Source organism: Hippocampus guttulatus, chromosome 4 (genome assembly GCF_054856545.1).
Source record: "Hippocampus guttulatus isolate MCC_2025c chromosome 4, RoL_Hgut_1.0, whole genome shotgun sequence".
Taxonomy (NCBI): Eukaryota; Metazoa; Chordata; class Actinopteri; order Syngnathiformes; family Syngnathidae; genus Hippocampus; species Hippocampus guttulatus.
In genome coordinates, this window is record NC_141264.1 from 6337162 (window position 1) to 6363295 (window position 26134).

General features: G+C 42.3%; 1 protein-coding gene across 2 annotated transcripts; it reads left to right on the forward strand.

The window, feature by feature from the left end:
- Positions 1 to 663: 663 nt before the first annotated feature.
- Positions 664 to 24312, forward strand: wt1a (WT1 transcription factor a). 2 transcript variants are annotated; one of them, XM_086108892.1, is made up of 8 exons: positions 664 to 1462; positions 4142 to 4264; positions 5630 to 5732; positions 16687 to 16786; positions 19578 to 19722; positions 20544 to 20633; positions 22391 to 22483; positions 22667 to 24312. In XM_086108892.1, exons 1-8 carry the CDS (start codon positions 988 to 990, stop codon positions 22786 to 22788), a joined length of 1251 nt encoding a protein of 416 aa, XP_085965018.1. In that variant the 5' UTR covers positions 664 to 987; the 3' UTR covers positions 22789 to 24312. The 2 variants fall into 2 exon arrangements, with proteins under 2 accessions (XP_085965018.1, XP_085965019.1); XM_086108893.1 differs by having other exon boundaries at positions 22391 to 22474.
- The last annotated feature ends 1822 nt before the right edge of the window (positions 24313 to 26134 follow it).

Genomic DNA, 26134 nt, shown 5'->3' on the forward strand with positions numbered 1-26134 from the left:
GGTCAGTGCACTTGCATTTTACAACTTTCTAATTTTGGAGTGGCCCCTTTCACCTTGATTCACATGATCCAAATTATAATGAAACCGAATACTTCATGCTGAATTCAAATCATTTCATGTTAAACTCATACTTAGAACAAATGTTGAAAATGCATGCTTCTCATGGTCTCATATTGGGCACATTCAAACATAATTTATTTGACATAAATATCTAAATAAAATGTTATCATAAGATAAGATGAGGTAACATTTATGAGTCCCACAATGGGAGAATTTGCAAACAAATGAAAACATAAAAATAACAATGAAATGTTATGTAACAAACAATAATTTAAGATAAACATCCTATAACTGTTTTATGAAATATACAACACAGATTCAAAATGGAAAGTTTATGTATTTTGTGTTCATCTGGCTGTAGATGTCATGCATGGTGTTATTTTTCGAAGGTAAATAAAACCAACTCATTATATTGCATTGTTTTGCGTGTTTCTGTGTGTGATTGTATGTATGAAATAATGACTCAAAATGAAAATACACGGGTGTATAAATATGGTGTCCCGTCTTGACTCCGCCTACACATAGATGGAGAGCATGGAGGGTAAAGAGGGATACTCCTCCTCACTGGTCCACTCCTCTTCCTCCATTCAGAGATCACTTTTCCTGAAGACAACCTCTGTGCTCCTTGAATGGACCCAACACTCCTCCACACCAAAGCGAAGACCAAAGCCGCTTGTCCTCTTTCCGCTTTTCTTTTCAACGTAGTCAAGTTGACCGCCGCATCACCATGAACTTGAGGAGTTTCTGCAGAGTGTGTGGTATTTCCCCAAAACTGATGGGCATCAACTGACCCAGACTTTGGCAAGACGTCTTAGTAACAAAGTGGATCTTTGGGGGCAAGAGGTCAGTGAGGCGGTTTAATTGATAAGGAGGCAACTTCCATCTTGTGTGTGTGTGTGTGTGTGTTGCTTTTGGTCCTGGACCACCATGGGTTCAGATGTACGTGACCTGAACTCCCTGCTAGCTCCAGTCCCAGCCGGGCCCAGCCCAAGTTGCCCGGCCCTACCAGTCAACACGGCCCCTCAGTGGGCTCCCGTCCTGGACTTCCACACCGCCACCTCCCCTTACTCATCTCTGGGAGCCCCTCACACATCCCTCGGGCCGCACTCCTTTATCAAGCAGGAGCCCAGCTGGGGGAGCACGGGTGACCCCCACCACCTGGACTCGGATCCTCACTGCGGCCTCAGCGCCTTCACCGTCCACTTCTCGGGGCAGTTCACGGGCACGGGGGCCTGTCGGTACGGGGCGGCCTTCGGGGCGCCCCCTCCTGCGCCGGCACCCGCCGCCCAGCCGCCTTCAGTCGGTGCCGCGCATCATCACCAACCCCCGGGCAGGATGTTTAGCAACCCGCCATACCTGACCAACTGCATGGACGCACAGCCTGCCGCCCGCAACCAAACAGGTAGAGGCACTAGCATGCCTGTGTGTGTTTGTGCGTGTGTGTGTGCGTGTGCGTGTGCGTGTGCGTGTGTGTGTGTGTTACCCTATCCATACAAATTGTCTTCACGTATAGCTCATTCTCTGAACATCACATCCGTGTGACCTACGACCAATGTCGAGATGTTGCCTTCAGGGCCTGCTATCCCTTGCAGACTTCATTCTCCCAATGTGTCACTGACTTCATAGACTGTATGATAAACAAAATTCAGAATAAAACAAATTCCCAATGTGTGACTGACTTCATAGACTGTGTGATAAACAAAATTCAGAAGAAAAACGAGAAAACGAACACATTTGGGAAGTTCCACATATTACTTTTGACAGTTGCTTTGTGCAGGTCGGACTTCACGTCTTACGATAAAAGCCGTGCATGAATCGAAATAAAGCAGCACAAGTTAAAAGAAAAAAAAAAGGAGCAAACAGTACGTAAAGATTACTTGGATTTGGATACATTGAGCACCACAATTGACATGATAGAAGTGGCGTCTGTTTCTTTCTTCATGTGGAACTGATGTGCACTCACTGAACTCCATATTCGGTACCCACCTACATGCACAAAATCAGTAAAAAGTTGTCAACAAATAGTTAGTTGCCATTTGTCACATAGTTATTAATTGAATAGCATACTTATAGTAAATTACATTGGTGGAGAACTGCACACTGCTGAAATGAGTTACTTGCATTTGTTTTTTTATTAAGCTACAGTATATGAGAAGAGCATGTTATGGAAATGACATGAGCATTATATGCATTATAATGCTATGACATAGCAAAATATGTCATGCAGCATTTTTGTGCAAATGCATCTGATGAAGTGATCTCGTTGATATTGATGAGTTATTGACGGTCAGCACTAAGAATTAAAAAAACGTTGAACAACCATAACTGAAGATGACCCCCAAACATCTTTTACTATGTGGGAGTGGACAGGACATTTTCTATGGCGTCCTACTAATATTTCTTCAACGAGATTTCCTCTCTTTTAGGCTTTAAAAATACACCCGCATTTTGTCGAGCATTGTATCACGCACTAAAAATAATGTCGTTTATGATTCAATCCTACCAGGGAGATGATCCAGTGGCATCAACTGTAAGTGCCTTGCATGTTGACGTTGACTGAAATGTTACTTAAGAAGTTCAAAAAGACTCCAAGAAACCTCCCGTGATTGCTTCAAATCAGAGGAATGAAGGATTCTCACAAAGACATTTTCTTGAACATAAACTCCAATGCAACAATTAACAACTTGAGATTTTTCAATCTACTGCAATGATGAAATATATTATTATGATTAAGTGCAATCAATTAAATCCCTGAATGAAAACGAGTGAACATGTTTTGGAAATTTGAGACACTTTTATGTCTTTATATAACAACAAAGTATTTATTGATTCAAATGAGCACATTTTTGTACACTAAATCAACCGGATTTCATTTGGTGACCAAATCATGACTTTTGATCTAAAAATTGTGTTTAAAAAAGTTGTTGCAAGAGACGACAAGTAAAATGTCAACAATAACGATCACATTCTGCTGCGTTCATGCAGGACAATAGATCTGTTTATTCGTGCCCGGTAGATTAATTCGTAATAACGTGCCTATCAAGCAGATAATTTAGGAATAACATAATAATCAAAGCATTGAGCTGACCTCTGAACTCTTTTATCTGGTCCCCGCTGTGGCTGGACGAGCACACGCAAACAAACCAACAGCACAACTCAGGTCACACAGTAGAGCTGATAATGGCGCGGGGTCACTCAGGGACCGGCGCATCACCGCAAAAGCTTCCGAGCGGCAAGCTTGTGAACATGCACCCACGGTTGTGCCGAGGTCTGGCTGGAAAAATGTGTGCCGTTCTCGGCATTTCGTTAGCATCTCACGAGGATTTTCAAATTCAGACAGGCATTCCCCATGAAAAAAAAAACCTCACACACAAATCGATGCGGGAACACAGAAGTGAGTAGAAAATGAAAGGATGCCACTATTTTTGTTTTTTCATTCCCAGCCATTTTACCAAGCTGCAGTGCAATGTTTTGCATTGAATCTTCACTGGCTGTGTGTGTGTGTGTGTGTGTGTGTGTGTGTGTGTGTGTGTGTGTGTGTGTGTGTGTGTGTGTGTGTGTGTGTGTGTGTGTGATTTATGGGAATGAGTTCTGCCATTTAGTCAGTCATGACATGAATCACATCTGAGCGTCAGAGACTCGTTCCGTGTGTGTGTGTTTATTTTATTACGCAAAATTTAAATAAACTGAAAACTAAATAATGATGATTGCAATAATAACATTTTGAGATGCAACTTATTGCTGTTTGAACACGAGGTTTAACATGCTCGAAACTACATCGATGGTGATTTAATATTGTGTTTCGAATACCAAAATAATATTGCTCATTCATTACTACACTGAAAAAAACGCTGTGTTGAATTTGCTCAGCTCTCTTATCTCAAGTGGCTGCACACAATAGAATCATTTTTCAAGTCCTGCGGATGATTTTATTCTTTGCAACCACGTGACGAAATAAAACGGAATACATTCAATACGCCGTTTCTTTCAGTGGACATATTGACAAATGGATCTGGAAATGATCTATTTGGTCATGGAACTCAAACGGATGACTTGAATTTGTTTTTTTTTTGTGTTGCAGGCTACGGCACAGTTGCGTTTGATGGTGCCGGCAACTACGGTCACACTCCATCTCACCCCGGCTCGCAGTTCTCCAACCACTCCTTCAAACACGAAGACACTTTAAGTCATCAGAATGCCCTTGGTATGTTTGATCGGATGTCATGTCGCCCAGAATCAATGGTTCACAGATCTCAGGAGAGGAAAGCAGATTTAGTCGAATATGTATTTATGTCTAGCGAGTATAAGACCGCTGACCTCACCGTGGGGACGTCTTCTGACGTCTCCGCGGTGACCTGGCCTGTCCGACGAATAAATCAGCCACATCCTGACTCACAAACTCCCTCGGCTTCTCCTCTCTTCCACTCTTTCATCCACCCAACCATCCCATTAAAAATACTCACCATATGTTATTGGTGATAAGTGAAAATAGTGCTGCGTGTGTGTGTTGTGTCATTGTCCCAATAAATTTCGGGGTATCTTTGCAGCAGGAATGAGCAGCACTTTGGGAGCTGGGAGAGCAATCGGAATGCGGGGAAGTGTCAAGGGAGCAGTTCACTCGAGATGGGTAGCAGACACAGAATTAAAAAACAAAAAAGCGGATCAAAATTGGGAGAAAAAAAAGGGGGATGGATAGAGACGTCCTTAAAGAAGGTGTGAAATAATGAAACTTGAAACCTAACATTGCGTTCCATAGACCCTGGGAGATCCAGGGTTGTATGCAGTCCGTTGCACAACTTTTCAACCTAACATTTGCCGCAGTTTGAATCAAATTCTCCAACAGATATGAAACGAATCCAAGTGTTCCAATTCTGAAACCTTTAAATCCTGAACACGCGTTCATTGTACTATCATCAATACTTCCATACAAATTTAGGCTACGCCATCACTGTAAGAACAAAACTGTAGCTTCCCTGTACCATAACTTTGTCTTGATACTTAAATATGTATGTGAGCTGTGCTGACTTCACATTCCTTTTGCTTTGGGATTCTTTTTTCTTGATCTATCTATCTGTCTATCTGTCTGTCTGTGTGCCATATATATATATATGAAATAATTGTATTATTTTACTACATTTATGAATGTTTTTATAAAATACAGTAGCTTCTTTTCCATGAAAACACCTTAAACCACACGCACACACAAACTGGTAGTGTTTTTCGAGTTGCTGGAATGCAAAAATGGCAATGACAAATTTCAATTTATTTGAATTCTGATTTGAAATACGGGTAAATTGAGTTACTTGGTCATGGCTTAAAAGAAACTCGAAAGTCAAGCTAGCACCGTGGGCTGGGATTTAGCATGATGTCATGCGTGAAAGGTTCAAAGTGAAGTTTTGAGCCACTTTTGCATGCTACTGTCTCATTGAACTTACACGGTTAAATGATACAGAATTTAACACTGACACAAACTTCAATGGATAATGGCAAAACCAAACTTGATGCAGTATGCAGTATATACACACATTTCTGCGTGCGTCTCTTTACGTATGTATGTGTACATGTGTAGCAGAGCAGCAGTATCCTGTGCCACCTTCTATGTATGGATGCCACACGCCTTCAGACAGCTGTACAGGCAGTCAGGCTCTGCTGCTGAGGAACCCTTACAACAGGTAATACACTCAGAAACGCACGCATACAGCCTCCTTGGATACGCTATGTACACCGCGATCACATACAACGCAAAATCTATTTTTATGAGGCAACAGCAAATTAAAGGTGGGAATGTTTTGCAACTATTGTTTCACACAAGGAGGCTGTAATTCAGTGAACGATAGCAGGATGCACTTTGAACAGGATGTTCACCTTCAGGACAGGTCTCGTTGCCATTGCAGCTTTCCTCTCAGTGTTGTTCAATTTCCTTTGCTGACAATTGTGTATGCAAGCATGCCCAGACATGTGAAGGATGAGTCTTTCTGATGTGAGGATTACCAACGTTTCAAGATTCATACAGAGGTTCCGAAATTTGGAGTTCGCTATACAGTTTTATATATATATATATGTTTTGCATGTTATAGTTTTCATTGAAACATCCTTCACATACCATGACAGTGTTTTCTTTCAGTCTCACAGCAGCAGAGTCTCTGTGACTACCACAGTTTGATGTGTGTGTGTGTGTGTGTGTGTGTGTGTGTGTGTGTGTGTGTGTGCGTGTGTGTGTGTGTGTGTGTGTGTGTGTGCGTGTGTGTGTGTGTTTGCTGAGAAGATATGGCTTATGTTTATGACAAAGACGACCAGCAGACCTCCAAGTTCACGTTCACCCCCGTTTCTCTTTCACTGAGAGACACACACACACACACACACACATTTTAGTTGAAGTGGCTGTCTAACCTCACAGCCTGGTACTCGTTGGACTGTATTTTATCGGCATCTTGTCAACTTGGCCCACGCAATCCATGTGAAATAAAACATGCTGATGCTGTATTAGTGTAATTTAACATGAGCCTGTAAATACTGAGTGTTGTTCATATCATCTACTCTGAGACAGGGCCTTGTGCACTGGTGCGGTTTATCCACTCCAATTTTTCAATGGTTTCCATTCAGCTATCAAGTGCCTAAAAAAAATCATCTTTTAGGAATCTTTTCATTTTGATCAGGATTTTTTTTTCTCATGAGCAGCAAGGACACCATTTAGGTAAAGGACTAATTGTGGTGAAATTTGACCAAATTCTTAACTCTCAGTGGGACAGCGTCCAGAAGTTTTCCCCTTATTATATAATGCAGTCATTTCCAGCTTGGGCGTTGTGTTACATTTCTGTGACAGATCATCAGATATGCTGTGGGAAATTATTCCTTTTGAACGGTTTGGACATTTTGATTTTACTGACCACAAATGCTGTGTTCATACATCTATGCCAGCGACGCATCGTGACAGGCAGAGCAATTACCAGTAAATGCTCTTTCACTAGAAGGCAGAATGTGCAAGTTATCTTTTTGCCCATGGTGCCATTCATATAACACTAAAAAGACCTTAGTTTCACACCGAACAGAGTATATTTGTGAGTAAATGAAGGCAAGATCATTATTGTTTCAAGGTCCAGACTTTCTGCACCAAATGTGTTTGGTGATGGTGTGCTGTGAGATTTTTAATGTAAAATGAGCCCAGTCAAGGTTGGGTCACGAGTATGAACGACATGCGCCTGCTTTTGGATTCTACCATTTAACAGCAAGAACGAAGATATCGGATTAAATGCAAACAAGATTTCGGTTTACGCCCCCAAGCTTTGTGCTATCAAAAGGACATGCTGTTTTATTACTTTCCAGTCGCAATGTTCAATCTTGTGTCCAGCATCAATGTCAACTCCATCTGTGCTGTCTGTGTGGGCTCACTCAAAAGTAGCTGTGCGTTGAGCAGGATATCGCGTCTACTCCGGATTGTTTGCAGGCTACAGGTGGTGTATATGGGAGGCTGTAAATCCAGCATCGGTTTGTGTGCATAAATGAGAGCATGGAAGGTCACTCAATGCCTCTTGGCTTTGTTCCATTCATGTTGCCGGTGAGTTCAGCTGCCTTGAGGAGTGTATTATTATCTGCTTTCACTTCAAATTGTGTCGCGGTGTGCTTGTGTATGTGCCTGTGTGTATGTGTGTGTGTTGTCATTTGTCACCAATGTGCTTCCTTTGGGGACAACATGAAGCTATCACAAGGGGCCACTCACCCTCCTCCAGTCCTGGCAATTGACAGTCCTATGCCCAGTTCATGATTTTTTTTTCTACATCTTGTATCTTATATCATCTTATATCAAATGACCTCTCAGTTGGAGTGTGTGGCTTGGAAACCTGTCAATACACTGGCATCCACCGTGAAGAGGTAGGAACTCATCCATCGCTCTCTTTACGAAGCAGCAGCCAGCAGGGTTTGTGAAAATAGAAAATATCGTGCAGAAACAAGGGGGGCACGAATACCTGATTTTAGGCAGTGAAATTACTGAAGTGTACATGGCAATGTGCTGTTTGCATATGTTTTATGTGGCAGGGCCACCCTGTGTGGTTCACATATCTGTCTCGCTGGTCTGAGGAAAAGGATTTGAATCGGGGCTCCTGCATATTTTATATAGGCTATGACGAAATATGTCTTGCGATTGGCTGACAAGCAGTGCACGCTGTACCCCAGTCTCACCCAAAGTCAGCTGGGATCGACTCCAAGTCACTCGTAACATAGTGAGGATAAGCAATATGCAAAATGGATGGACAGATCGTTTATTGTGTTTTTCTGTTGCGTCATTTATTTAGGTGGCCCGGTGATCCAGTGGTTAGTGCGTCAACCTCTCAGTGCAGAGGTACCGGGTTTGATTCCAGCTCCGGCTTCCCTGTGTGGAGTTTGCATGTTCTCCCCGTGCCTGCGTGGGTATTTTCCGGGTACTCCAGTTTCCTCCCACATTCCAAAAACATGGGTGGCAGACTCATTGAACACTGTAAATGGTCCCTACGTGTGAGTGTGAGCAAGGATGGTTGTTTGTCTCTGTGTGCCCTGCGATTTGCTGGCAAATGGTTCAGGGTGTCCCCCACCTTCTGCCTGAAGATGGCTGGGATAGGCTCCAGCACCCTCTGCGACCCTTATGAGGATAAAGCGGATTGGAAAATGGATGGATGGATCATTTATTAAATAAGATATTGTACTGGGCGGCCCGGTGGCCGACTGGTTAGCGCGTGGACCTCACAGTGCAGAGGTGCAGGGATCGATTCTATCTCCGGCCTCCCTGTGTGGAATTTGCATGTCCTCCCCGTTCCTGCGGACACTCGGGTTTCCTCCCACATTCCAAAAACATGCATGGAACAATCTAAATTATCCCTAGGTGTGAGTGTGAGCGCGGATGGTTCTCTGTCTATGTGTGCCCTGCGATTAGCTGGCAACCAGTTCAGGTGCCTGGAGACAGCTGGGACAGGCTCGAATACCCCCCGCAACCCTTTTTGAGGATATAGTGGATCAGAAAAATGGAAAGGAAATGGTCTTGTACTGATGATGAAATGTGCATATAGTATGTCCACATCAAGAAAGCAAAAAAAAAAGCCAATCAATGGGGAATGAGATGGGTGGGGGAGAATGGTCAATCATCATATTCATGTAATCTGTTGATCATATTTTCTACTCTTGTTAAATGAAGGCCTGACGGACTGAAGCAATCAGATCATTTACAAGGATGCAAGCCTTGTGCAGTCGACACTAAACGAGCCTGTACCATCAAAAGGTGCCTTTGAGACTTCCTCGATTCTCCAGCCAACAAAAAAATGACCTTTGCTTTCATCTTTATCATTTAATATCATACATGAGGTTCATTTGAAATATATTTCTTTTGGAATTGCTGTACATCAGTACAGAAGAAGGAAGGTCAAAACGTTGTTTGAGAATTGTAGTTTATCTTATTTTATTACATTAAAATGAAGCATTATAAAATAAAATCTAATAAGAAAATGAATCCGCTCTAAAAATAATTGAAACGAACGAATTAAAAAAAATACATGTCAAACTGAAATAAGTGCAATGAAAAATCCAAAACCATTATAACCCTGTCATCATTCTAGGAAATCTGTGAATTGAGTTATATTTTGTTAAGGTTGATCATTCTCACAATGAGTGTTGATGCCCATTACATCGTGTTGTTTCATGCTGACATGCCAGAAACAAAAGTTCTCGGTCCTGAGCGCTTTCAAACAATTGTGAATCATCCACTAAGGACCACAATCGTTTTCATCCTAATTTGGACACCCAATGTCTGTTGACCTCCTTTTTGTAGTTGGTTCTGGATTTTGGCAAGAATCTTTGAGGTTTAACGATTCAACAGGTGAAAAACAATGCTTGTAGTGTCGCAAACTTGTTTATTCTGTGGGTCACATGCTTTTTAATTCAATTTCTGCTCAGAAAACAGTCAGGGGCTAACAATTGTAAATGTCAAACCTGATCAAGAGTCAGGATCACAAAAACTTTGGCCGAGGTCTGGACTCTGTGAATGTGATGTAAAATCAAATGATTGCCAATGAGGAAGTGACCTTTAGATTTCATTGTTGTTTGACACAAAAATTGTAGCTGGGATTGGTTTTGGATGACCTGCCTCCCCATTATAGAAATGACAAGGATAGAGACAGAGAGAAGAGTTTGCAACCACCAGATAAGCTAAGAGTTAGCCTTGCTTATCTGGCAGTCTACATGCAGTATGGCTTGTGCCATCTTGACTACATGACACACTATAAGTGTAGTAAGACCACACCAGCAAATTCCATCCCCATAATCTGTTATGTGTGTGAGGGCTGTAACATTTGAAAGATCAACTTAAGATGGTAGCTATGAATGTAATGGTTGGCTTCAGTCGTGATGCGGAAACCAAAGTAAGCACAATAACCATGTGCTGTTTAATAGATTTTCTTGCAACCATGGATGCACGCAAGCATGAAAGACGAGAAAATGAGAAGGCAGAACCAAAAAGCCGTTGCAAAGCAACGGACCAGTTAATATACTAATAATGCTGAGGTGGACGGAGCCACAAAGGAAGGGAGGTGCCTTCCTAAAAATGTAATCAGAAGACAAACCCTGAGATAAATACTGTCAACCCAACTCCATCTACACAAGGTTGTAAGAAGCAATGAGAGAACACACAACAGTACTTACTAAGATTCAAGGACTAGGGAAACGAGCAGGGAGAATGAAGTGGGTCAGCAAATACACAGAGGCGATGGAAACAAGCATCTGAAAATAAGACATCACCTTCCTTCCTCTGTGACCAACTTTAATGTTTTCAAGGACAGCTGTCACTAAAGTGGACAGCTTATCATGTTACCTGGTCACAGGTTGTGCATGAAAGGGTTAAATAATGTGGCAAAATGATTGCCAACAGGTGCAACAAGAAAGCTCCGCCCATCTGCACATCCAAAGATGCCTGAAAAGAAAACAAGATTGAACTGGGGAAAAAAGGAAGATAACAATGAACCCTGATTTGGTTGGATTTAGAGAGGGGATTGTGTAAAGTGAGTGGATTGCACCTCTTTGGTTTGGTTTGGTTTGTTTATTGAACATAAAACATATACAGTAATAATTTGACAGAAAATAAGGTAAATAAAATAGTAAAAAGGAAAGAGAAATCAGTCATCATTCAACAAAGTTATTATGTTCAAGGGAGTAGGAAGAAGTAAGGAACTTATCTAGTCCTACCTCTTTAACATTCTTTATCACGGTGATACAACTTACCTATTAAAATAGCACTGTGTGAACCTCCGAGGCGAGTCACAATAACATTAAGGTCCCGATTTTCGTGGCGAGTACAAGTCTAGCACAAAGCGCAGTTTAACTGTGTGCATGACTGGAGTTGTCATTCCTGTGGTATGTTGCTATACTTTGCACAGGTCGAATTGGGTGTTAAGGGGCGTTCGCACCTTTGTGCGCAATTGTGGGATGGAATTAGTCTTTTTCCAGCCTATCCTAGTGGTATCCCTCTTTCGGATTCCAAATTAAGGCGGTCCAGTTGCAGCAAACCCAAGTACGCCGCACTTGACATTGCAGGATCAGAATTAGACTCGTTGGGGTCTGTGCACTGAAGCGCTCCCCTTGCGGATGATGCAGTTGGCCGTTCATGTGGCATGGCCAATTGGAGACCGGTTTGCACCCCCGATCATGTGTCTGTGTGTGACAACCTCCCACCAAACAATAGTGACGAGGGTGCTAATATGTTTTAAGATGATGATTCTAATTAGTTCTCATACACATCCGTGGCGCACTGAATTTGTAACCACATTTGCAGATGCGCCAGGGTGGATTGCCCAGTGAGGTGTAGTGCGTCTACCACATTCATAAACACGCTGAACTACTGTAGAACGCTGTCCCGGCAGGAAAATTATGATACGCTCATTTTTATGCCAAGGGCAGACTACTTTCTGTTACCAAATTGAGTGGGGGGCAAGGCAATTCCATGTGCCAGAATGCCCAGAGATACAGTATGCAACACGGACCCAAACATGGTAGACTAATCTTGCACCAGCACGAAATGAAGTTACTCCCATTTTTACGCCGAGCGCATGGGTGCCAGTCTCCGAAAACAGGGCCCTAAACATAGCTAGCTGACTTCTTCGTCACATTCGATTCCTGTTCTTATTCTTTTGTACTCTCTTCTTCTCTTGATATTTTTGTCAATTTATTGTTGCTGTAGCCATTTTGTACAGGACAAAAATGTCCAGTATGTCCCTAAATTCCATTAAGTTTTAATGGTCGTCATCCAACACAGAATTTCTCATCATTGCCATACTTCACTCACTGAACCTGAGTCTCACATTGTGGTGTATGCTGACATCGGACGTGACTTTGGTCAGACTTCAAATCGAACCATTTTGGGGTCATTTTACCTGGGACATTCCACTATACTTGGATCAGAGTGATAAAAGCGAAATCGCCATACAAAGTCCATTTGTATCATACGAGATGAACGGGATAGTTGAGATCACGCAAGAAAGTAGTTTGCCGTCTCCATTAGTCATAATTTTTCCACTGCTCTCCTTCAGCGTTTTAAAATTTGTTTTATTTCAGCGCTAAAATACAACTAATATAAATGCAAATTGATCTCGAGCTCACAGCTGTCCAGTCACTTTCTCCAATGCGAACAGGCTTTGGCCTATTTGTTTTGTGCTCCTTGTGCTTCCAGTTTTGTAATCTGGTGTGCTGTGTCTTTGCCTTCCTGCTTCATCAAGTAAACTCTGACAAACTAATACAGTACTTGAATTTCCTACATCAGAATGCTGCTGCATCCATCACCCCTTTTCATGGTCACATTGAAGCCCAAATATGCAAGTAGAAACAAAATTAGTTTAAAAAAAAAGGATAACAAATGCAGTTCAAAGGTCCACCCACACTGTGCTACTGTAGTGTCATCATGACCTACAAATGCCTTCGACTCAGCAGGCATCCATCATAGCAAATGAACGCATGCGTGTGTGTGGGAGGGCAGGGGTGCATGTGGACAAGTGTATGTCCCTTATCAAGTTGTGTGCATGCATGAAAGAGTAGAAGAAAGAAGTAATTGTTTTTTCCCCCCAGCGGTCTACTTTCCAGTGTATTGATGTGTATTTGTCATGATGAAAGTTTTATGAAAATGTCTTGTATCAAGCTTTTCATTTCTACTGCTCTATCAATCGGGGATACAGCAAAGCATGAGGGAGTAAGGTTGAGGAGGAAGAGATGAGAGGGAGGAAGAGGTGGGAGTCGATGGTAGAGAATGAGATAAAGAGAAACTGGACCGGGCTAAGGAGGAAGAGGAAGCATTTGGGAGTTGAGCACAGCTTGAGTTTAGGTCACACAAACGCATGCAAACTGCGTGTAAGTTTGTGAATGTGTGAGTGCATAAGGCTCGAGCTGCTGTATTATATTTCTATGATATGTACAGTATATAATAGAATTATTGTTGATTTAGGATGGAGTTATCTCAGGTGGTTCTCAGTAGACACTGGCGCAATGCAATTAGTTTGAATGCAAGAGATGTACCCAAAGTTCCAACTTAACAAAGACAGTGCGAATCACTTTTGAATGCCACTGTGAGCGAGATATCGCATTTGTAATATGGGGCTTGCGGTTTGCAGCAGTGTCGAACTGCAATACATCTTATACTGGGAGTTGTTTTTAATATTATAATTACCTTATTTTGGCTGATAAAAGGAAGCCTTGTTCTGACATCATTTGACTGGGACCTGCAAAACTGTGCTGTGGTTGTATTTCAACAATCACAGGTGTAAAGACATTTAAAAAAAAGATTGAATCACGGTGGATAGCTAATAGTTATGATGGTGATATTGACAATTCAGCAGATGCATATACAATATTCTGTTTGCTTGCAAATAGATGGAAATACACACCTTTCAAAAGCAAGAGCTCTCGCAGTGGATGTTATCAGAAGATGTTGAAGGTTACTCTTGCAGATGTGTCTCACAATGAAAGTGTTGTTCCAATCTTCCACATGTGATGTGCTGTGATGATAAGCCATTCAGCTGCTGGGTGGCCAATAGAATAAAACACAGAAAAGAACAGAGAAGAAAATTTCTGCGTTCCTAAGAGCTCAAACGTGTGAAGTACTCATTACAAGTATTACATTAATTATTACAGGAATACTTTTTTGTACTCCATCCATCCATCCACCCATTCTCTCCCGCTTGTCTGGGGTCGGGTCGTGGGGGAAATAGCGTGAGCAGGGAAGACCAGACTTCCTTCTTCCCAGCCACTTCTTTCAGCTCTTCCCAAGGGATCCCAAGGCGTTCCCAGGCCAACCAGGGGACATAGTCTCTCCAGCATGTCCTGGGTCGTCCCTGGGGCCTCCTGGAACATGGCCGGAACACCTCACCAGGTGTCCAGGAGGCATACTAATCAAATAACCAACCCACCTCATCTGGCTCCTCTCGACGTGGATGAGAAGCACGAATCATAACTCCTCCCGGATGACCGAGCTTCTCACCCTTATCTCTAAGGGAGAGCTCGGACACCCTGCAAAGAAAACTCATTTCGGCCGCTTGTTTCCGGGATCTCGTTCTTTCGGTCACGACCCATAGCTTGTGACCATAGGTGAGGAACGTAGATCCACCAGTAAATTGAGGGCTTCGCATTTGGGCTCAGCTCCTTTCTCAACCTATATAAAGTCTGCATCACAGCAGAGACTGTCCTGCTCTGCCTGTTGATCTACCGCTCCATCCTGCCCTCACTCATGAACAAGACCGCAACATACTTAAACTCCTCCACTTGGGATAAGATCCCATCCCCAACTCAGAGAGGGCACTCCAACATTTCCTGACTGAGGACCATTGTTTCAGATTTGGAGGTGCTGATTTTCATCCCAACCGCTTCACACTCGGCTGCAAACTGCTCCAGTGAGGGTTGGAGATCCCAGATTGAAGAAACCAACAGCATCATATCATCTGCAAATGGCAGAGATGCAATACTGAGACCACCAAACCGGGCACCTTCAACGCCTCAGCTGCACCTTGAAATTCTGTCCATAAAGTTTATTAACAGAATCGGTGACAAAGGGCAGCCTTGGGGGAGTACAACCGTCACTGGAAATGAATCTGACTGACTGCTGACAATGCGAATCAAACTCTGACATCGGTGGTATAGGGACAGAACAGCCTGTATTAGGGGGTTCGGAACCCCATACCTCCGAAGCACCTCCCGCTGAACACCCCAAGGGACACTGTTGAACCCCTTCTCCAAGTCCACAAAGTACAGGTACATGTAGACTGGTTGGGCGAACTCTCATGCACCCTCACGGACCCCGCCAAGGGTGTCGAGCTGGTCCACTGTTCCACCACACTGTTCCTCCTGAATCTGAGAGTCAACTTCCTCCCTCTCCAGCCCCTCTGAATAGACCTCACCAGGGAGGCTGAGGAGTGTGATCCTTCTGAGGTTGGAACACACCCTCTGGTCCCCCTTCTGAAAAAGAGGTAACGCCACCGCGGCCTGCCAATCCCGAGGCACTCTCCCCAATGACCACAAGATGTTGCAGAAGCGTGTCAACCATCACAGTAACCACAACATCCAGAGCCTTGAAGAACTCCGGGCGATCTCATGAAGATCTCATCCACCCGCTTTACAACCAAGGTGCTTTTTAACCACCTCGGTGACTACAACCTCAACAAGGGATAGGAGAGACCACCCCAGAGTGGCGTGTAGTTGAGAAAGTTTTCGAAATAATCCGCTCAAGGGCTCACAATGTCCCGGGTTGATGTCAGCAACGCACCATCGACACTGTACACAGTGTTAATGGTGCACTGCTTCCCCCTCCTGAGACATCGGATGGTGGACCAGAATTTCCTCAAAGCCATCCGGATGTTGGCTTCCGTGGCCTCACCAAACTCTTCCCACGCCCGAGTTTTTGCCTCGGCAACCGCCGAAGCTGGTGCAGGGCCATACAGCAGGTCCTTTGTCATTGAACTCCAACTTGAGGCCTGGGTTTCAAACTGGTCACGATCCGAGCCAACGAAAATATGTTCTGCTTCATTCGTTCATTCTATGTCTCTGAGCGGTGCTTTGTCTGGTCCCTCACCTAGAACTTGCTTGCCCTGGGTGACCTTAACAGGGACATAAAGTCCACGACAACATAGCTCCTCAGCTCACTGAGACACACAAATTCATCCACCATGGTAAGGTGATGGCTGAAGGATGAGGGGTTTGATAGACGGTATCTATATAATGAGTCGTTTCTGTGTGGTATATGTAATTCCTGTGCGTGTGTGGGTCTCTTCACATACGGTCTTCGTCCCACTGTACAAAGATTAGATTCACTGAAGATTCTGAATGTGAGTGGGGGTTGTTGTCTGTCTCTGTACTCTATCCTTCATTCCATGATTTGTGTACCCGAAAATCATGCAAATGTTGTTGGACCTGGAAGTACATTAACATGAATCAAACAGTCCTTTTTCAACCTTGTTTTTTCTTCCTTGTCCTCTTGGAGGTTCCACAGAGGGCAGACATCACAGACCTTATAGTTGTGCACTCACATTTTGTGTGCTGTGTCTATAATTGACATTTTACCTCCATTGGTCCAAGTCATTTTCTTCCAAAAGTTATGCATCCTAATTCAAGGCTTGCCTATTTGTGTACTGTTAGTCACACAGGAGGCTACGACAGTGACCCCAGCGCCCCCATGGTGTACAGCTGCAGCACACAGTACCGCATACACACGCATGGCGTCTTCAGGGGAATACAGGTATGCTTGTCTGCAGACTCAGCATTTCAACTTTTAAGTTCACTTCGTGTGACTTTTTTATGCTCAGTAAGAACATACTCTATAAGAACATGAAAACTGTAACCGTCAAGGTGGAGTCAAGCGTACACGCTCGCATGAGAATATACAATATCTCATGCATATATCACATTTAAAACAGGGCAGCCGACATGCAACACGAATGTCATTCCACTTGCACAGATTGTGTGCTCCCACTTTAAGTGTTGACATTGTGATGCTTGTGATGAAGTGTGCCTAACTATGCTTTATGATGTTTCTGATTTTATACTTTGTGATGAGCAATATTTGTCACTTCCCTCTCATTTTCCCTCTCAAGAATTCTGAACAGTTTAGACTCTGACTGCCATTGCTGCCTTTGTGCAGTAGAGTAGTGGACTCAATATGAACGATCCATCTGATTTAGGTTAGTTTTGTGTGGTGCTCAATGCGCAATGAGCACACCGCTAGCAACAGGATTAGATTTGTCATCTATGTATTCAGTTCGAGGATCAAGGAAAACTTCGTTCCTCAATGAAGGTGAATATGAATGTTAAGTCAATGAATGATCATCACCCGAAGAGTCCTCAAGAAGCGAGGTTAACCGTAAGTCAGGCTTCTTGATCTTTTGGACTCACGAACGAAAAATAGCATTGAATTCTGTCACCTTTCACCCCATTCTTTCTTGATTCTCATTTTTGTTCCTTGACCTAACTTGTTGACTTCCTTTCTGGAGTTTCTGAAAGTCGCAACAGCAACCTAAATGGTGAAATTTGTGAATTAACCATGGCCAAATAGGACACAGTCTTTATCATGCAATTTACAGTTTGCGCAGGACAGCCAAAGAAGCATTGCGGGAACATGGTGCCCCACCCCCCATCCCCGATACAAATGGCACAGCTCGCTCTACTGTCCCCTCTGGCAGATCATTACCCTTTCCAATTAGATTTTTTTTTTTTAATCAACGGGCAGGTCAGTAATACTCTTTTCTAATCTTTAGAGGCTCATCCAAAGCCTGAATTCATCTGAATTCCTTCAACTATCATCACATTTCCCTTATACCAACATTGTAACGAGTTCATGCAGGTGGGCTGCACTCCCCCAAGGACTGAAAACACCGAGTGAAGGAGGGATGCTGTTTTGACTTCGGGCGCACGGGCATTTGATAAAACTGAAGGCTCCTGAGCAGAATAGGAGTGTTTTCTGTGGTAAGACAGACTTTGAGCCATGCCAAGATCAGGTATTGAATGTTTCTGTCCTGATTGACGCTGGTGCTAACTGTTACCTGCACAGTCACCACTTGAATGGTAGATGACTTTTAGGAAATATCCATCACACTCACAGGATAGGACTGTGTCTGTCTAGTGACAACAACAAAAAGTCAGTATCTTTGTCAGTGGGCTTTCATCTTTGGCTTCAGGGTCACATACACACTGGCCATGATGCATAATTGTGTATTTTCGGCTCACAAGTGCCAGCAGTAATTCATGCTGTGGTAAACGGCGTTCCTTGTAACATGATCAGCCAAGCATTTTTGCTTTATGTATGTATATTTTTATTTGTCACTAAGTTGTTTTTCTGACAACCAAACTGGTTGGAGCACTGAGGATGGGAATTTCTATTGCACAAGGTTCTCTAAAATTGTTTGATTTCCTAGCTAAAATGTCTTTCTACCAAAAAGATGGCTGAGGTTCTGCTGTTCAGAGTATTGGACTGTCCAAACCTCTGGATGTTCTTGTACTCAGGCCCACATTTCATCTCCAGATTTTGGAAGGAACTTTGTTCCATCATGTTACGGCCATGTTACAGTATTGACTGGTTATCAGCCATCATCTAAATCAAAAGAACTTTACCACCACAGTTTAGAAACTGGAACTGGCATGGCCTTCCACGATAATGGGCTAAGCTGAACTCGCTGCCTATTTTTTTTCTTTCTGTTCGCAATTCAGTGCAATGCTTTTGAAAATAAAATACAATAAAATTCTCTGAGGTACTGCATGCAAAGCTGGCATTGTTCCCATAGTGGCTCAGGATAAAAAAAATGTATGGGTTTTATGATGATTATGTCACATTTATAAAAACTACAGAATTTTGCCATTTTAAGTGATGTTCTTGCGACTGGATCACAGAGGCCGAAAAGGAAACTAGGAAGGATATGTTACAAATGTAACATTTGCAGGTTTCACAACGGAAGTAGAGAAAACAAATGCCACTCCTCGAAACAACATGCAGAACAGTACAAAAGCTAGGTCTTACTTTATTCTTCAAATCAGCAAAAATTAATTTTTGTTCAATCATTATTATGTTTTTGAAGTCATTTCCTGTGGCTCTCCTCCACAGGGCATTAGCAGTGAGCAGCGGGGTTCTAATGAGGCGCGCTGGGAAAGGCGTCTGTCTAAAAGGCGTGACTAACAGCTCCCGATGGGCTGCAGTCAAATCGCGGTCACCTTACAGCTAATTATTATCTAATGAAAAGAAGGAAAGAATATGACCATTTTATTTTAATGATCCCAAGAGAGCAGGGCTGATTAAATTACCGGTACATGATTAGTCTGGTGATCTGAATGGATTAAATTAGATCAATCATATTGTCGATGTGCTTCATTTTACAGGTATGAGACATTTAATTTGTTTTGTTAATGTGTGCGTGTGCGTGTGCGTGTGCGTGTGTGTGTGTGTGTGTGTGTGTGTGTGTGTGTGTGTGTGTGTGTGTGTGTGTGTGTGTGTGTGTGTGTGTGTGTGTGTGTGTGTGTGTTTGCACGTCGCACGTGCGCAGGATGTAAGGCGGGTGCCCAGCATTGCTCCAGCAATAGTTCGATCGGAGAACAGCGAGAAGCGTCCATTCATGTGTCCACATCCAGGGTGCAACAAGCGTTACTTTAAGCTGTCTCATCTGCAGATGCACGGTCGCAAACACACAGGTAAATTCAAGAGTGTATTGAAAATTATCGTACGTAGGAACTTTATTAATGCCTTTTTTCAGTTCGATTTAGCAAGCGGCCCACACAAACTTTTTATTAGAGCTAAATATTGAAATGCAGGCATTATATTTTTTTTCAAGCCATTTCATGTGTTTAACATTCATTGCTTTTGTTTTTTTCATCATAGTAAAAAGATACTCATGCTAAGAATAATGAACCTGAAAACTATCAATGTAAATACTATGTGGTTTTACATTATATTATAGGTTTGTTTTACATTCCCGAATCAGAATTGCCTTGAAGTAATAGATTCTCCGTTAATGATCACTTATGTAAGACACAACTTGCTCTCTTATCTCCTACTGACTAGGATGCTGGACAACCTCAGATTTCTTTATATTTATATTAAAATGTCAAAAGGAAATATTCATAAAGTCGTTAAAAAAATCTAAATATATTTTTAAAAAAGTCACCATAATGCCAAAGTTTACTTGCAATGTTTTAAATAGCAGTTTTTAACTGTCACACAATTATAACTAATTAGGTTATAAGTATAAAAAACAAAAACAATTGGCTTACTTAATTTTAAGGGTTGAAATGTACGCCAGCATGAATGTCAGACATTGGATGCTCAATTTGGGGTGATGTTCATATCCTGTTGGTGACATGTGTTAATTCACACGGAATAAATAGCAAAAGCTGCATACCTACTTTTACAAGTCTGTGTGCTGGTTAATTCTAGATAAACAGACAGACAGGTACAGGGGAACTGTGTGTTATGTGATGCCCTCATTCAACACCCTCTCTTTGTGTGTGTCCAGGGGAGAAACCTTACCACTGTGACGTTGCAGAATGTGGTCGGGGCTTCTCTCGCTCTGACCAGCTCAAAAGACACCAGAGAAGGCACACAGGTTTGATTATCACCTGACTTCAATAGTTCACTTTTTCCCTTCTCTTTGCTCTCTCCCTTTGCTCCAACCTGCCTTGTTTGCATGACTGCCATGATGTATAAAAAACATTGTTTTCTCTAAGTGGTCTCTTGGCAAGTCCAAAGTCCCACCCAGAAGCCATATCTGTCCCCAGAGCTGTTTTTTTTATCCAGTAATATAACTACAGTATATTCTAAAAAAAAAAAATGAACACAAGCCATTATATTCGTAAGCCCACAATGCGCCACTGTTGGGAAGAATGAAAATCACATCTGGCTTTTGTGTTCTTGATACACAAAGTCGGCTACATGTCAAGTTGAAGTAAATACACAGGGATGCCAAATTGCACTGATTTTTATTCATGGTGTTTACTGTACTGTCTTTACTGTTCACATCAAAACAAACACCAGTCCTTTTTTGTTCCGTGTTAAAACTCACAGCACACTAAAAACTCTCAGTAATTTCACATAGAGAGAGCGAGGGAGAGAGAGAGAGAAAAAAAAATCTCCGTCAACATTGTGACGTCCTTCTGGGTCAGGAGTGTTAAACTTGTTTTTGTCATGGGCCCGATCTTAGTTATGGTTTCCCTTGTGGCGCCGTGAGGACCCATCTAAATGTGTGATCGCATTATATTATCACATACACACAACAAATTCATGCATAACTAGTTTTGAAATCAGAAGGCAGTAAGTCATTATTTGGTGAACTATTTCTCAATGTATTTTACAGGGGGATTGGCAGCAAAAAAAGTACTTGCAATATCTTCTATGCCGGTGTTGTTTAAAGTGAAGAAAATTTGCAAGAAATAGAAAGTGACTCACATGATTTGCCTTCGCAGGCCACTTAAAATGCTGTTTCGGGTCGAATCTGGCCTCCCGACGCCTTGAGTAAGACACCTGTGGTCTGGTTCACCCAAAGGTTGATGACATGTTCCACTGTAGTGGCTCTGATGTCATCAGTCTATTTCTTACTCGCCTTCTTATCTACATCCTCCTCTACCGTAATTAAAGTCCAGATAAAATGTTTGAAGAAAAGATTAGGAAAAAAAAGAGTCAAGCACTGAGTAAGGAAACTTACATTCATAAAGCACAGATGAATAACAATAATAGTGGAGCAATGTTCAATAAGAATAGTTATTCAACCAGTCAGTCCACTTCTTCATGTTGTCCAACATTTTGACATTGTGAGACCAAGACAACACCGAACAACTCGTCACCAACGGTTCACCTCGTCATCGGCTTCAAACAGATTGTCGTCAGAGGGAAATGGCCATTGTGCTTTGAGAGTCAACAGCAGGATGCAAGAGAGACTCGAACAGTCTCAGAATTGGCAACGTGTGGATCAAATATTTTGAAACAAAATTTAAAAACCAAATCTTTTTAAATGTTTTTCCTTTTGTTTTTGTTTGTTCGATAGTGTACATGTGTGTGTGTGTTTGTTGAGTATGCCTTTGCACACACATGTTTACGAAACTAAAAGTGAGTAATGTCAAAGCAGCCCCCGCATCCTTAACTTTTCTGTTTGCGGGTCTTGGAAAAAGTTTGGATGCCCCTGACATTGGATGAGGTTGAAAAAAAAACTGGCAAAGCTTTGGATCAGCTTTCCTGCAAGTCTTTGCTCTACTTTTATTTTTCTTTCTTCCTCACTGTGCGTGTGCGTGTGCGTGTGTGTGTGATTCCTATTGCTTTTCCTTGTGTGAACCTCCCAACTGCGCGCATGCAAATTGTACATGTGTTTAGGTGTTAAACCCTTCCAATGCGAGACGTGTCAGAGAAAGTTCTCTCGGTCTGACCACCTTAAGACACACACCCGGACTCATACAGGTAAAACAAGTGCGTAAACTTTTATTTTTTCTTTTATACTTCATCTATCTTCATTATGTATCAGTATGTAATAAGATATTATTTGAGCATAACGGATTAATAGTGCATGCCAAAAATCATGGATACCTAGCAAAAGTTCTTGGATTTTTCTAACCCTACCCTTTATTTGCATGTCTTCCACTCCCACTTCAGGTGAGAAGCCGTTCAACTGCCGCTGGCCAAACTGTCAGAAGAAGTTCGCCCGCAGTGATGAGTTGGTGCGGCACCACAACATGCACCAGAGGAACCTCTCCAAGCTCCAACTGGCCATCTGAGTCTGTGTTCACTCACCGTCGCAAAACGGGAGCTTTGCACGCATCTTGTTGATACTTTTATTCATCCAAATGAACGCGGTCCATGGGGGGGGTTTCCCAAGGTCATTTCATTTCTTTCCTTCTCATAAATACATCCTGTCACAAAATACACGTACCCGTTCTTTTTTGGAGTTCAAGTGATCCTCGTGCTTGATAGCAAAGATTCAAATTATTCGCTTCTGCCCGATCTCACCATGACTCACTCTGAGCAATTAATCAAGTTTCACCGAAAAACCTTGCGAGCCACACTTTCACCCAATAGCATTAAAAGCGATTGAATGATTGCGGAAAAAAGTTGCACCGCAAAGAAAGAGCCAGCAGATTTGCATCATCTGATCTTAAGAGTCCAACGCAATAGATAGCAAAGTGCGGAAACTCATCTGTGTCATTTCACATTTTGGCAGAATTTTTCTTTGGGCTAAATCAGGGTTGTCAAACTCACTTTTGTTGCGGGCCACATTGGAGTCACCGTTTCCCTTGGAGGGCCCTTGTGACTGTCAAACCATATGAAGAAGTCAAGAATAATGGGTTTATTCAACGACTGATGAAGTGACTCTGATGAGGACTTTGGTCACAAGAAAATGCTTACAATATGTTATTTATTACGTATGAGAATTTGAAACTATGCAATATTTTAGCAAGCATCAATGATGGAAGTTGACATGTTTGATTTGCTTTCGCGGGCCACATAAAATGGTGTGGCGGGCCAGATCTGGCCCCCGGGCCTTGAGTTTGACATGTGTGGGCTAAATCATCCAATCGATTCCTGCTGGACCAACTCAATCGATTAGGAAATCAATTCGACAGTCAAAATAGAAGAAAATGAATATTTTTTTTGTGTGTGTGATGTATATTTTAGCATGACAAAATGGTCACATCCAAAATATTCTGTGGTAACTTGGAGTCTCCCCAAAGTATTTAGTCACACCACCGCTATTCCATCCTCTTCGCAAGTGATGTCAAAGGTCCGGATCAGATCCAAGAAATCTATGCCCCTCAGTTTTCGTGTCATCAGCGCTGTTGTAAATCGCTCCTCTTCAACTACTTATTTATTTAGATTCACTGGAACGGGTTTTAAGGGGGAGAGAGATATCTCCTTACCCTTTTCAATGCTGTAAAAAAAAAAAAGGGTCATTGAAGATTTGTATAAAAGGTTAACAGCTGAAATGTCACGGATAATTTGCAGAAGACCTTTTTTAGTGTTTTTCCTGGCTTGCACAATGTAAACAAAAATGATGGTGAGGTGTGTTGTCATTTTTGTGATGTAAACTTTTTTTTTTTTAATTCAACTGTCTTGGGGCAACAATACATTGCATGAGTCTTTTGTGTGTACGGGGTGTAAATATTCATGGTCTTGGCCTTGTGTTTTACACACTGCATGTTCTCAAATGTCTGTTGGGTCACACTGGCTCTGTGACCAGGACTTGGTCAAGATGTAAATAATTCTGCTTTGCCATGGGAACTAAGCTTTCCATGAGGGAAACATGTGACTCTTTTAGCAGGGGTGGAGGGTGGGGAGGGGGGGGGGGGGGGGGGGGGTCTGCCTTCGAATGTATCCTGGAACTATTTTTGTTTCTTCCTTGACATGTAATAACAATTAAGCTGTAAAAAATCAATACCGGTGAAATATTATACTCATAAGGATGATCTCTCTGTGTAAATGTTTTCTATTGGCTTGTAAACACCAGGGCAGTTTGTCTCCAGTGTCCTTTATTTATTCAGGTTTAAGTCATTCTGTATTTACGGATCATGCAATCGATGTCGTCGACTTGTCTTTGCGCACATAAACTAATGTGCCAAAACACAAACGGCTGAACTGCTGCTCTGTCACACTTTTCATACGCCGCCTATGGGACAACAAATCTTAACCTTGAGGTTCCTTTTGAGATCTAATTCACGCTAACCGGACATTACACCTCATTAGGTGGACTTGCTGTGTCAAATATTCCATCTTTCCAAGCATCACACATTTTGACAGACAGTCAGACAAGCATTATATTCAACGTTTGCAGTGCTTTAGAAGTACAATAGATCATACTGGCGCTGTTTGTTACATTTCCCCCCTTTTAATGTATCATGAAAAAAATGGAAGTCTGATGCAGTTGCACATCGACCACAGTAAACCACCATTGCAAGCTTCATAATAATAATCATAAAAACTCTGACAGTGTCGATCAAAACAGTATTGTCCGTATATTTTTTATTTTTATTTTATGCAGCTCTCAATGGATGTCAATGAACGGTTTAGGTGTACCTAATAAAATGTCCAGTGAGTGTATTATTCTCCTTGTGGCTCTCCTGATTTCCCCCCCCGCCCCCTTGAAAATAATGTCAGATACATTATCGCACACGCATACATAGTACAGTACAGTACCAACCACTTTCCTCTCTTTATCTCTGGCCAGATTCTTCGTTGCATTCCTCGACTCCCCATTGGGTGAAAAGGCCTGATAAAAAATGAACATGTTTTCTTTCAGCGTCTATCAACTTTCTTTCACTCCCCATGTGTTTCTTCCTCTCCTCTCCCCTCTCCGTCCTTGCTTTTTTTTTTCATTTCCTATAGCATCATAAATTTACGACGCTCGGTTTCACGATTGTAATGTAACGTTTGCAAGTTTTGCAGGGAAAGTAACAGAGCTGGAAAGAGACCGATGGAGGGTAAGATGGATCAAGACAGATGCAGCAATGTTTCTTTTGTGAACTTTTATCGCAAGTTTAGCCAAAGTGTTAGTGTAAATCAGACATGTCCAATTCCCTCCGTGGAATTCCCCTGAAACTCCCCAGGGCCTTTGTGCTATATCTCAGCTGTCGGACAAGGCCTCTATCTCCCATCTCTCGCTGCTTTGTGTGTGTTTATGCGTGAGCTTCGCTGTTTCATCTTGGGCCAGTCTCATTGCTCGGGCCCTTTGAAGCCAGGTAGCTGCTCAGTGTTAACTGTGACTTTGGTCACTTTCGCATCCAATTTCTCAATTGAGGAGATATTTAAAAAAAAAAAAAAAAGATTACAGAGAGAATGGACTCTGTCCATTACGCATGTGAAGTATTGTTCTGTCAGTTTTGGAAAGCTCATTTTCATTTCAGAAACTTTACCCTTTTTAACATGAACAAGTGTTAAAAAATGTTGACCCACTAGCAAGGGTTTTCTGAGCTATATTCATCATAAAGTCTCGAAAGAGGTTATGAACGCAGACGTAGGCTCAGTGTTCATAGACTTGTAATGTACTGTGATTCAAACTCGATTCAAACACATTCTGGAAATATTTTCTTCATCCATCCATTTTCTATTCCACTTGGCTCACGGGTGAGA